The sequence below is a fragment of the Salmo salar genome, chromosome 20, assembly GCF_965601325.2.
Source record: "Salmo salar chromosome 20, fSalSal1, whole genome shotgun sequence".
Taxonomy (NCBI): domain Eukaryota; kingdom Metazoa; phylum Chordata; class Actinopteri; order Salmoniformes; family Salmonidae; genus Salmo; species Salmo salar.
In genome coordinates, this window is record NC_138310.1 from 66,455,076 (window position 1) to 66,467,692 (window position 12,617).

Consider the following 12,617-nt stretch of genomic DNA (forward strand, 5'->3'; position numbering starts at 1 on the left):
CACGTCAGTCTCATTTGAACGTCGTAAATTGTTGGTTATCTGCACAAACCCAGCCTTTACTATAAATCATCCATACACCAATTGGCTTAATCATTTATTTACTAACTAACTAAATAATCACAGAAATGCATAATCAAACAAACAGTAGATATTGGTTACTAACAATGATAGGGAAGATTCCCTAGTGGGCAAAGGGAAGTGGGTGTGGACTGAGAAAGTGCGGGAAAGACAAAATGGATTCATTACACAGTCTATAATTATATACATTGAAATGCTAATCCTTCGCATATGAACGGCCGCTCATTCGAGGATAATTGCAAGTACATATTTACGGTGTATGTCATTGTTGTCTTCTCTGTTGGAATCTGGTCCGTCTGCTGGAGAATTCATCCGATTCTCTCTCTCTCTTTCTGTTTCCCGGGAGATCAAAGTATTTCGTGGTTAGAATGGATACTTCAGAGTACCATTCAGAAATGTTCTCATAGAGTAGGTGTTTCGGCGGTTGTCAGTATTCTCGTCCCAGGTTTACATAATTTCTAGCTGCAGACTAGTAATTAGTATCTAAGATTTGCTCTTATTCTGTAGGGATCAATAGTCTCAGAGTTTAACCATTTCCAGCCGTGTAGCCAATGCTCCACGTGGTATAGTTTTTTAGTTTTGGTACTCAAACCTGTGCCACCTCAGCTTACACCGAGGTATGCATGGTCTTAACTATTCGCAATCACAGCTCACGCTGTGGGTTTGCTTAGTCTGAAGGGGATTTCCTCAGGAGGGGGATTTATTCGTAACAATAGAAAAGGCGGTTCAATGACGCCAGATCATGTCAGTGCTCACGCGGGCGGGCCAATGACTTAGTTAAACTTTAAAGGGAATACAATTCTCTCACATTAAAGGTTTAACATCACATTATATAATTTCACAAATAGTTTCATCTTTACTCATTCATTTTATACAAGAATTAGATGCAAACACCATAACTGAGAAATGTACACATTCAGAGATATAGTTATGTGTGTTTCCTGTCCTTCGTGAGGTCACCAAATGAAACACACTCAACATAACTGTCCCTTAAGTGTCCACTGACCCTTCCCACATTCTCACAAGTGGACATATAGTTTCATTTTCCCATTTTGGGGATTTAGGAGTTCGGCCACGTGAAATCCTTTGTTCACTCTGTGGTCTCTCTCTCTGCATGAAAAGGGGAAGAGAGTCTCCGCCAGGAATTTACGACCTGAGATAACAGAACCTGGGTGTAGGAGAGAGTGAGAGGGGGAAGCTACGATCTACACCCAGAAAGGGCCACAACATGACAATGAGGACCTCTTTTTATCCACTCTCTATGCCTGTGTGACAATCCCTTCCATCAGTCTCTCTTTTTCTCATGCTGGACTTTGCCCCTGTTTTCTCACTCACTCTCTCGTGCTGGACTTTGCCCCTGTTTTCTCACTCACTCTCTCATGCTGGACTTTGCCCCTGTTTTCTCACTCACTCTCTCGTGCTGGACTTTGTCTACACAGCAACATATTGTACAGATTGGGGGTGGGAAAGGTTGTGAAGTAAAGTGGCTGTAAATAAGCAATTTCAAATGTTGGCTACACTTGTGCATTTCGTTAAGGTGCTACAAGGTAGACTGACACCTGTAAATTAACAACCTGATAGATTAGAGATATTTATGAAGATGAGAGACCCATGGGGTGGTATACAATTGGCCCAGCGTCGTCTGGGTTAGGGGAGGGTTTGGCCGGCAGGGATGTACTTGTCCAATTGTACTCTAGAAACTCCTGTGGCAGGCTTGGTGCAATACATGCTGACATGGTCGCCAGGTGTATGGTGTTTCCTCTGACACATTGGTGTGGCTGGCTTCTGGGTTAAGTGGGCATTGTGTCAAGAATACTTTTTGGATATATATTTTTTTGAACTTTTACCCCTTTTTCGTGGTACCCAATTGGCAGTTACAGTCTTGTCTCATCGCTGCAACTCCTGTATGACTCGGGAGAGGTGAAGGTCGAGAGCAGTGCGTCCTCCGAAACACAACCCAGCCAAGCCGCACTGCTCTCGACCTTCGCCTCTCCCGAGTCCGTACGGGAGTTGCAGCGATGAGACAAGACTGTAACTGCCAATTGGATTCCACGAAAAAGGGGTAAAAGTTTTTAAAAAAAAAATATATATATATATACATATATATACAAATATTTTCCCACTGACTGAGTAAATGACCATGTGTTTTTCTCTCTCTCTCAGTGAGTGCTATGGATACTGTTATCGGCCTGTATGGAGAGACCGTTGAGGTGCCATGCAACAATGGGGCCCCCAAACCAAAGGACCTGTTCATAACAAAATGGAAATACGTAAGTTGTTCATATACACTGAGTGTACAAAACATTAGGAACACCTTCCTAATATTGAGTTTCCCCCTTTGCCCTCATAACAGCCTCAATTCGTCAGGGCATTAAGCGAGCAGTGTGTTAAGAAGCAGCGTGGCTTGGCAGGTCATGTTTTGAAGGACGCATGACTCTCTCCCGAGTCCGTTGGGGAGTTGCAGCGATAAGACAAGATTGTAACTACCAATTGGATATCACGAAATTGGGGATTTAATCTCATGTACACTGAACAAAAATATAAATGCAACATGTAAAGTGTCGGTCCTATGTTTCATGAGCTGAAACAAAAGATCCCAGAAATGTTCCATACGCACAAAAAAGTGTATTTCTCTCAAATGTAGTGCACAAATTTGTTTACATCCCTGTTAGTGAGCATTTATCCTTTGTCAAGATAATTCATCCACCTGACAGGTGTGGCATATCAAGAAACTTATTAAACCACATGATCATTACACAGGTGCATCTTGTGCTGGGGACAATAAAAGGCCACTCCAAAATGTGCCGTTTTGTCACACAACACAATGCCACAGATGTCTCATGTTTTGTGGGACCATGCAATTGGCATGCTGACTGCAGGAATGTCCACCAGAGCTTTTTTCCAGAGAATTTAATGTTAAGCCGCCTCCAATGTCGTTTTAGAGAATTTGACAGTGCGTCCAACTGGCCTCACATCTGCAGACCACGTGTATGGCGTTGTGTGGGCGAGCGGTTTGCTGATGTCAACGTAGTGAACAGAGTGCCCCATGGTGGCGGTGGGGTTATGGTATGGGCAGGCATAAGCTATGGACAGCAAACACAATTGCATTTTATCGATGGCAATTTGAATGCACAGAGATACCGTGACGAGATCCTGAGGCCCATTGTCGTGCCATTCATCTGCCGCCATCACCTCATGTTTCAGCATGATGTCGCAAGGATCTGTACACAATTCCTGGAAGCTGAAAATGTCCCCGTTCTTCCATGGCCTGCATACTCACTAGACATGTCACCCATTGAGCATGTTTGGGATGCTCTGAATCGACATGTATGACAGCATGTTCCAGTCCCCGACAATATCCAGCAACTTTGCACAACCATTGACGAGAAGTGGGACAACATTTCACATGCCACAATCAACAGCTGGATTATTAACTCTATATGAAGGAGATGTGTCGTGCTGCATGAGGCAAATGGTGGTCACACCAGATACTGACTGGTTTTCTGATCCACGCCCCTACCTTTTCTTTAAGGTATCTGTGACCAACATGTGAAATCCATACATTAGGGCCTAATGAATTTATTTAAATTGACTGATTTCCTTATGAACTATAACTCAGTAAAATCTTTGAAATTGTTGCATGTTGCATTTATATTTTTGTTCAGTATATATATATATATATATATATATATATATATATATATATATATATATATATATATATATATACACGTCCTCTTCAAGCTTTCAAGCTTCCAGAGCAGCAGCAGTGTCAAAATAATGATTATATATTCTAAAATAGCTATTAATAAGTCATAAACTAAGTCTATTTAGCTCCTTCACCATTAGTGGGTGAATGATATGTTCAATGGTTTCTATACCAAGTCCTACAGTAGTGCAGCTCAGTTAGCACATTTTTTAAAACCCAAACTGTTTTTTATTTCCAGGACAATGGAGACCTGCTGACCCAGCTGAAAGACCAGGATGCCTCTGTCATAGCCACCGACAAGTACAAAGACCGTGTCAGCATGGCCGAAAACTCCAGCCTGCTGATTGCTAAAGCATCACTGAAGGACGAGAAGACTTTCACCTGCATGGTGGTGGCTGGGGCTGACATCTCAGAATACCCTGTCAAACTCCTTATACACAGTGGGTACATAAGGGAAATATTGCAGCCATACTAATGCATGCTATGGAATGGGCCTTTGAGGTACAGGTCAATGCTATGCTGTGTGATATTATGATGGTTAGCCAGAGTGATAGTGAGTGCTTTCTGAGATGCCTACAGCTTGTTAATGTTATGAACTGTTCTACAGAGGCTCCAACCAGAGTGGAGATCACAGCCCTAGCCACAGAGCTGGAGATTGGCAAACCAACCCAGGTAGGTTCATCATATGCATTGCTTATGCCTACATTATATTAAGCAGGAATATCAAGGGAAATTCTTCATTGGAGATGAAGTATCTTGAGGCAAACTAAAGAAGGACGGTGCGGCTGGAATGAAGAGTGCTTTGAAGTGATTCTGATGAATTAGTAAACAGCAGAATATCCCTCCTCCAATTAAAACAACCATGGGCTGGATCTAAGAGGAGGTTTAAAATGCTTTGGGCATTTCATGCTACATGGGGGGGGGGTTCACAAATGCAGTAGATCCACCACAGATGTGAGCTAGTTTGCACAGATATTTGATCAATTAAGCATCAAAAATATTGGAATTTTATTGGGCTGCTTTTATAACGTAAGGATTTTCCAACCTTTTGTATGCCCTTGTGGATTGTTCTAAAATATGATTTTTCCGCTTTTTTCCTTGCTTTGTTTTATCGTCTACACAGCTAGGGCAGTGCAGCGCCCCTGATGCCAACCCAGCTGCCAACATCACATGGTTCAAGAACAAGAAACATCTGGTGGCGGATGGGAAAGGTACGTTGTTGAAGTTCTGCTGGATTATTTACAAGTGGTAAACAGCTGCAGGGGGCTGAAGATTGCACATTCACACATTTCACTTGTTTGGTGTGAGATTCCACAAGATCTGAGTAGTGAAATATCACCTCTCGAGCTACATATTTTCTTCAATTCTCATAAATGTGTCTGTTTCTACAGGATCCAAAATGTCAGTAACTTGGTGATCATATTATTGTTTATCTGTGTGTCAATATGCTACTCTGTAACCATACAATTTCTAATCAGTATTGTTGTTATTTTTAGGCATTATAATCAGTTCCAAAGTGAATGTGGACGAAGTCACTGGCCTCACCACCACTTCCTCCACTCTTCAGTACACAGCTGAGAAGGGAGACACAGATGCTCTGTTCACCTGTGGGGCCCTGAACGCCTTGTCCTCCCCAGTCTCCTTCACTGTCACCTGTAAGTAACCAGAGAGCCACCAAACTACTCCAACTACCTAAACTGCTCCAACTAACTACCCAAACTAGCCCAAAGACCTAAACTGTCCAAACCAACCTCAAACTCCCTCAACTACCCTTACTACCTAAACTACCCAAGATGCCTCAGCTACCTTAACTGCGTCAACTATCCTAACTGCCTGTAACTGCCCTAACCGACACAACTTCCCTAACCACTGTCTGTCCTAGGAAAGCTATTGATCTGCTATCAGCCTCAGCAGCCAGCAGTCAGTATATCGACAACCAGATTAATTGCTGTTTTATTTTCAAGTTATAGTCCGATCATTTGTGCCTATATGGCTCTTTTCTTGCAGCCCAGACAGACAAGAATAATGACACAATAATGACACTAATTTAAAAATGATGTGTCCATGAGTCTGTTGTGGGAGTGATTCGGAGCGTAGCATTCGAGGAATAGCATAGTCGATGTTATTCACTCGAAATGGCCCTTTAAATAGGACCTATCAGGGCTCAGCGGCTGTTTGAATCCTGTTTTTAAAAGAAATGTTGGCAATTTGGCTCGTCTAGAGCAGCATCATTGATGTTTGAAAGGAGATTTTTGTCTAGAACCTCGGGGTGTGGCTGCCGTTCGACCAGCTCCGCCGCTGCATTCAAAAGCAGCCATCGCCACAGGAACACTAGCTTGGCTAGTCTGCTTACTGTGATGGTCTCAAAAGCCCTGTCTGCCCAGGGTCACTGTGATGGTCTCAGAAGCCCTGTCTGCCCAGGGTCACTGTGATGGTCTCAGAAGCCCTGTCTGCCCAGGGTCACTGTGTTTCAGGTCTCAGCCTGACTGTGTACTCCTCCTCTCCGACCCCTGTTCTCACTCTCACTCTCACTCTCACTCTCACTCTCACTCTCACTCTCTCTCTCTCTCCTCTCTCCACCTCTGCTGTTCAATTGCTCCTGTTCTCTCTGTCCTGGTCTTTCTCTCTCTCCTCTCCCTACAGACCCCACAGAAAGGGTCAGTCTACATGTAATTTCTAAAGGGCCCCTTATGGAAGGAGACAACGTGACTCTGAAGTGCAAGGCCGACGGGAACCCACTTCCCACCAGCTTCAACTTCCACATTCAGGCAAGCTCTCAATGACATGACTCCACTATCCTCCCACACAACCAGAAACCCCACCTGGCATATGCCCTTAGTTCCTAATCTGACCCCTTTAATTACTTGCCTTCTACTGCCATTGTCCTCTTTAACCCAGTCAAACCCTACACCTGGTCAAACTCTACACGTCTTACACCATCCACCCTGTCTGTGAAGCGCTACATTAACCTAGACTCAAGCCCATCTGAGAGTTTAAAAATGTATCCTTATGTTCCTAAAGAGAAAGGTGGTGAAGGTGGAGAACTCTGACTCCTATACTGTGACTGATGTCACACGTGACAGCACAGGGGAATACAAGTGTTCTATCATTGACAATGCCAAGATGGAAGACTCCAAGAACATTACCATCAATTGTAAGTCACTCTTTATCTACAGATATCTTGATCAACGTTTTAAGCTAGCTAGCACTGTTCCTAGGCCGTCATTGAAAATAAGAATTTGTTCTTAACTGACTTGCCTATTTAAATAAAGGTAAAAGAAAAAAAAAAGAAAAAATTAATTATTCAATTAAGTTATGTATTATCTTCAACTGAAATACTGCCAGCAATTTATTTAACAATGCTAGCAATGGATTCATGGGAAATACCAGCCATAATGATAGCCCATTTCCTGCTACTATAGATTGCGTTTGGAAGTGTGTGGGAAAATTACTTATCATCTAATTCATAATTCGTTCTTTGTCCGGCTGTATAAAGTCATTAGGGTTATTTTTCTCAAAGGGGAACATTGTCAGAGTATATTTCCGCTTGCAACCTCATCCCTCAGCAGGAAAGGACATACGGTTTGTTAGAGAGAATAGAAGCCGAGCATCTCGTCTCACGCTGTGAGGTGAAAATACTTGGAAAGCTCACATCCTTTAATGCGTTAAATAAGCTGGATCAATGCGGACGTGCTGGGGCTTCTATAGGGAGCTGATATGGTTTTCAACAGGAGTGCTGTAGCCCCTTCTCCTCGAGGCGGTTAACTGCCTGTTTACAGTGTGTCTTTCTCCTCCCTTCCTCCCTTTCAGACCTGGATATGAGTTTGAGCCCCTCTGGGAAGGTCATGAAGAGCGCCGGTGAAAGCTTGGCTCTGAACCTGCAGACCGATGCGTCTGGAGAACTCAGGGTGTCCTGGACTAAGGTAAGACTAAACAGTACCAAAGTTAATATAAGGCCTAGATTTATGTTTTTGGTTGGAAATGGGTGATAAAACCTTATCAAAGCAATAAGATGACTTCAGCGTGTTTTTCATAATTTAAATGCATGTGAAGGGCGCCTAGCGGTTAAGAGCATTGGGTCAGTAACTAACAGATCGCAGGTTCAAATCCCCGAGCCGACTACATGAAAAATCTGTCGATGCGTCCTTGAGCAAGGCACTTAACCCTAATTGCTCCTGTAAATCACTCTGGATAAGAGCGTCTGCTAAATGACCAAAATACAAATGTAATGGTTAATCTTATATCATTCCAGGACAATGGCAAGCTAGACAAAATGCCTAAGTTTGACAAGCTGACCTACTCGGATTCTGGAAAGTATGAGGTTGTGGTCACCATGGGTGCTCTCATCAAGAAAGCCTCTTTCGAGCTGGTCATTGAAGGTAAAGACTTTGGGACATTTACTCAGTTAAGGCTTTTGTGCTGTTACTGGGCACATTTAACACTGTTTTTCAAAGATAGATTTTTGTACCTGTTCCTAATGATAGACTTTTATTCAAAGATCCTGATTCCCCAGTAGCTGTTCCACTTCAGGGAGAAGCTTTCTCCATATTTGTTTGTGTTGTCCATACATCATGTGGTGTTGTTGCATGGCATGGTGTAGCTGAGGAGGCCATGCTTCTTCTTGCAGGTATTCCAGTCATCCGGCGGTTGGCCAAGCAGCGTGGCGAGGACGGCCAGCACAAGGTACTGACCTGCGAGGCTGAGGGCTCCCCCAAACCCACTGTGGCCTGGAGTGTCAACGGCACCTCGGTATGAACAAACACAGACATCTTCACTAAGGAGGCACACAGGAGGTGCCATTAGACTTCACACCCGCAGGGACACTCATTATACAGACCACACATACTGTATTTATCCATCAGTTACTGTAAAACGCACAATACCCTTATCTATCCTGGAATAGCAGCAAAGACTCACAAAATCATCAGTCTATCTGGAATTCTCTCAAGGCAACACCTTGTGCCATGCACCCATTTTTCTGTGGAGTGCCACCACATGAATGGAACGGAACACACAAATCCTCGCCATCTCTCCGGATGTGTTACTGCCGATATGAAAGCAGCCCCTGACCTTATAAAAACAGTCAATTTAAGCTTCCTTTTATTGGAATCTGTCAGGAAGCCAGGGAACTCTAAATCTGGGACGTTTACAGTCAATGAACCTTTGGATGTCTTTGTAGTGAGTGCTTGTGGTATTTTACTGTCCACACTATTTCAGACAGACAAACTTCCCCATAATGTCTTTCACTATGTTACTATTTGTGACTTCCTAAGTAACTTCTCTTCTTGAAACTTTTCTGACTGACACTTCCCAAACTGATGGGCTCAGTGTTTTTGTAGATAGGTTTCCTTCTCTCAGATGCACACCACGTTTATTATGCATTGGTCTGTCATGAAGACAAAGGATTTTTGTTCTTGGCGTACCTGTGTGTGCACTGATAGCACAGCTACACAATGAGCCAGGGTGTGTGTGTGGGGGGGGGGGGGGGGGGGGGGTCATGGGACACACACCCATTGGGTCTGCATGATTAATCCACTCCAAAGCTGCACTGACCTCTTTCGATGAATATTCTATGGCTGAGTCACTCACACACAGTAATTTAGTCACAGCTCACATTTCTGCGCATCTGGGGACGAACACACCAGTGCAAACCTGTTCACAGTAAATAGGATAAGACATCAAATGTAAGCTTAGTGCTGGCTCTTTTCATAGCAGACGCACCATATCGTATTCTTAGAAGATGTGAAAAGGGTGTTGCCTGTTTGTCTGGGGGTTTCTCTAGTCCCCTGCCTCTATGCCCTAAAGGTACTCCTTATCACGAATAGGTTGAGCCTCACGAAAATACAACACCACCTCCTAGTGGTAGTATATGAAATATACAGATTCTATTTGATTATAGCAACATTCATTATGCCATGGAATAATATAAGATTCCATATATTCCTCGCAATAGAATTCTATGATATGCATCTTTGTGCTATTACTGAAGAGGAAGCAGCTATGTTCTGCATGGCATTTAAATCTCCATCAGATACACAAGATGTACGATAAGCCATTGTACACTAACAGCTGCGTCTATTTAATTTTCAGGCTGATGAAAGTCCCTACGTCAATGGGAAGATCTCACACAAGCTGACCATTGTGCCTACAGTCAACCTGACCGTTGTCTGCACTGTGTCCAATGAGCTTGGCCAGGACACCAGGGCTATTAACGTGTCGACCTGTAAGTACAGTGTGGTGGTATGGCCTACAATTCCCTGTCCTATCCCCTTCCTTCCTCTCTAAAGGGTAACTCACTAATCCTTGTGTGGATCTGGTCGACCACCCTCTCCCGATGCTAACAAACTCCTCCACTGTCTGTATGCATGCTGATTAGTAAAAAAGTATAGAAATGTTTTATGGAGGGAACCTTGGCCATGGGGACCTAGTTCTTGTCTCTAGCCAACCTAAAACATGCTACTATGCATACTGGACATACTATGCATGCTCCTTGGCAATAATTTCCCTTTGGTTTCTGCAGTATTTGATTAGATAAATCAGTACAGACAGCAATATCTCACTCATCTTTGTGTTTTTGGAAAAGCATTTTCCCTTTTTCATTCTTCTCCCTCACTTTTGGTCTGTTTGTCGGGATGCTGGACTCTATCCTTTCCCCCCTCTGACGTCACGTTCTCAGTTTGCATGCGACCAGGAAATCTAAACAACCCACACCGTGTTACAGTCAAGCTAGAGTCTAACATAGCCGATAACACACTGTCTGACCAATGACATTATACAGTATACTTAATTGATTTCTGGGTTGGACGTTAATATAACTTTATATCTGATTTCAGTATTTGAGGAGGTGAGAATGGATAAACAAGGTAAGTTGTGATGATCTTCTTTAACATTTCCTGTAGCAAGAGGGAGGAGAGGAGGGATTCTGTAGAAAAATATATAAGCTTCCCAGAGAAAGTGGAATCTGCTATTGTGCATTATACCCTCCAGAGCACAATCTCAGAGTAACAGCATCCACAAATTGCCCCACTGCTGAAACACTGTTGAACAACAAGATGTGGTGCTGGGGGTGTAGGAAATATTTGTTAAGATAAACATACAAATTCTGAGGATCAGAAGGAGTGGAGCCACCAGCATCCTGACAATCTCTCAATGTTATCCATACTTTCATTTGCCAAAATTGTATTTATTACATGTTCACAAGGAGCAGTTCACATTTATCTAAACCATAATACAGAAGGTTACAAATTCTATAACAACCATTGAATTTTGCAGCATGAATGTGTATACCTTATTCATTCATATGGATTTATTGACATTTATACACAGGTTTGGGGAGTAACTAATTACATGTAATCAGTTACATGTAAACTGATCATTTTTTCTTCTTCTGTAATCAGTTACGTTACCAGCAAAAATATTGTAATCAGATTACGGATACTTTTGAAAAAGTAGATTATTGTAGAAAGGATGTTTTGTGAAAAAATTTATTTTGACATCTTTCTATTTTCTTAATGACATTCAATTCAGCATTGAAAAAAGGCACAAGTTTAACTCCATTGGTCCCAGGCCTCCCAGGGTGAAAAAGCTGAAATTCGCTACTTTTGTTGATCTGCTTGCTCTGCTCTCATATTTATCCTCATGTTTTACCATTTTCTTTTGGGACTCAAGTTTGTTCCACCTGAGTGTTTTACTTGCCATTACTGTGATATGTTGTTGTTGTTTATCTACCTTAGTTGAATGCACTGACTGTAAGTCACTCTGGATAAGTGTGTCTGCTAAATGACCAAAATGTAAGTGTTTGGCAAGTGTTCATTTTTACATTTACATTTTGGTAATTTATCAGACACTCTTATCACACCATTGTCAGTAGACTTCTGGTACCAATGCAGGATGAAAGGGGGACACAAAATTGTGAACCGCTATAAAATAAATGGTATAGAAAAGTATTTTGTATTTTATATATTTTTTTGTAATACAAGTTACAGGTCTCGAAAGTATATTGTTACCAAATACATTGGATGTAGTAGTTCAGGCTGGTGAAATACAAAATACTCAAAAGTAATTGAAATATGTCCATCTCTGGTCAGAGACCACTATGATGACACACCAAATGCGTTTGATCGATCCTTTTTGTCTTCTTCTAATGCCTCTTAAAAGGAAAGTAATCCAAAAGTAAGTAATCAGATTACATTATTGAGTTTGGGTAATCCAAAAGTTACGTTACCGATTACAGTTTTGGACAGGTAACTAGTAACTGTATCAGATTACATTCCGAAAGTAACCTACCTAACCCTGTTTATACATACGCAAATGTATTTTTGCAGTCTCTTCATTTGCAGAATGTTCTCTCCTTGTTTCTGATGTTTCTCCTCTCTCTCTCTGTGCCTTTACAGGCTCATCAGATGACAGTGACACAACAAAGTTGGTGGTGGGAGTTATTGTTGGTCTGCTCCTGGCCACTGTAGTTGTGGGTCTAGCATACTGGCTGTACATGAAGAAATCCAAGTAAGTTAATTCAATCAAAATGCCATTCATATATAGCATGTTATGGTGATGTATGTATTATTATTGGAGGGCTGTGATTTGTGTTAAACAATCTGATATGTGTTAAAAGGCAAGGCAGCTGGAAGACTGGTGAGAAGGAGGATGGATCCACTGAGGAGAGCAAGAAACTGGAGGAGAAAATAGAGGAGAAGCTGGAGGAAAACAGCCAGAAAGTTGAGGTGTAAAGAAAAGGAATGTTTAAAGAATGAGAGAAAAAAAAGGTAAAGAACATGTCTTAAAAAACACGTCTATTACTGTATATTAGAATATTTACTTGTTATGTTTT

The 12,617-nt window shown here is 42.1% G+C and overlaps 1 protein-coding gene across 2 annotated transcripts in view; it reads left to right on the forward strand.

Annotated features, from left to right (window-relative positions):
- LOC106581141 (CD166 antigen homolog) overlaps positions 1 to 12,617 on the forward strand; it is a 59,176-nt gene that overhangs the window by 45,138 nt on the left and 1,421 nt on the right. The window contains exons 2-15 of one of the 2 annotated variants that reach the window (XM_014162966.3): positions 2,242 to 2,348; positions 4,026 to 4,227; positions 4,395 to 4,459; positions 4,911 to 4,998; positions 5,284 to 5,442; positions 6,431 to 6,555; positions 6,809 to 6,941; positions 7,598 to 7,710; positions 8,040 to 8,166; positions 8,415 to 8,536; positions 9,878 to 10,010; positions 10,621 to 10,650; positions 12,181 to 12,292; positions 12,402 to 12,552. In XM_014162966.3, the coding sequence (XP_014018441.1) occupies positions 2,242 to 2,348; positions 4,026 to 4,227; positions 4,395 to 4,459; positions 4,911 to 4,998; positions 5,284 to 5,442; positions 6,431 to 6,555; positions 6,809 to 6,941; positions 7,598 to 7,710; positions 8,040 to 8,166; positions 8,415 to 8,536; positions 9,878 to 10,010; positions 10,621 to 10,650; positions 12,181 to 12,292; positions 12,402 to 12,516 (1,631 nt within the window). In that variant the 3' untranslated portion in view covers positions 12,517 to 12,552. Of the gene's footprint in view, positions 1 to 2,241; positions 2,349 to 4,025; positions 4,228 to 4,394; positions 4,460 to 4,910; positions 4,999 to 5,283; positions 5,443 to 6,430; positions 6,556 to 6,808; positions 6,942 to 7,597; positions 7,711 to 8,039; positions 8,167 to 8,414; positions 8,537 to 9,877; positions 10,011 to 10,620; positions 10,651 to 12,180; positions 12,293 to 12,401; positions 12,553 to 12,617 lie in introns of those variants that run through there. The other variant, XM_082966662.1, reaches the window with a different exon arrangement.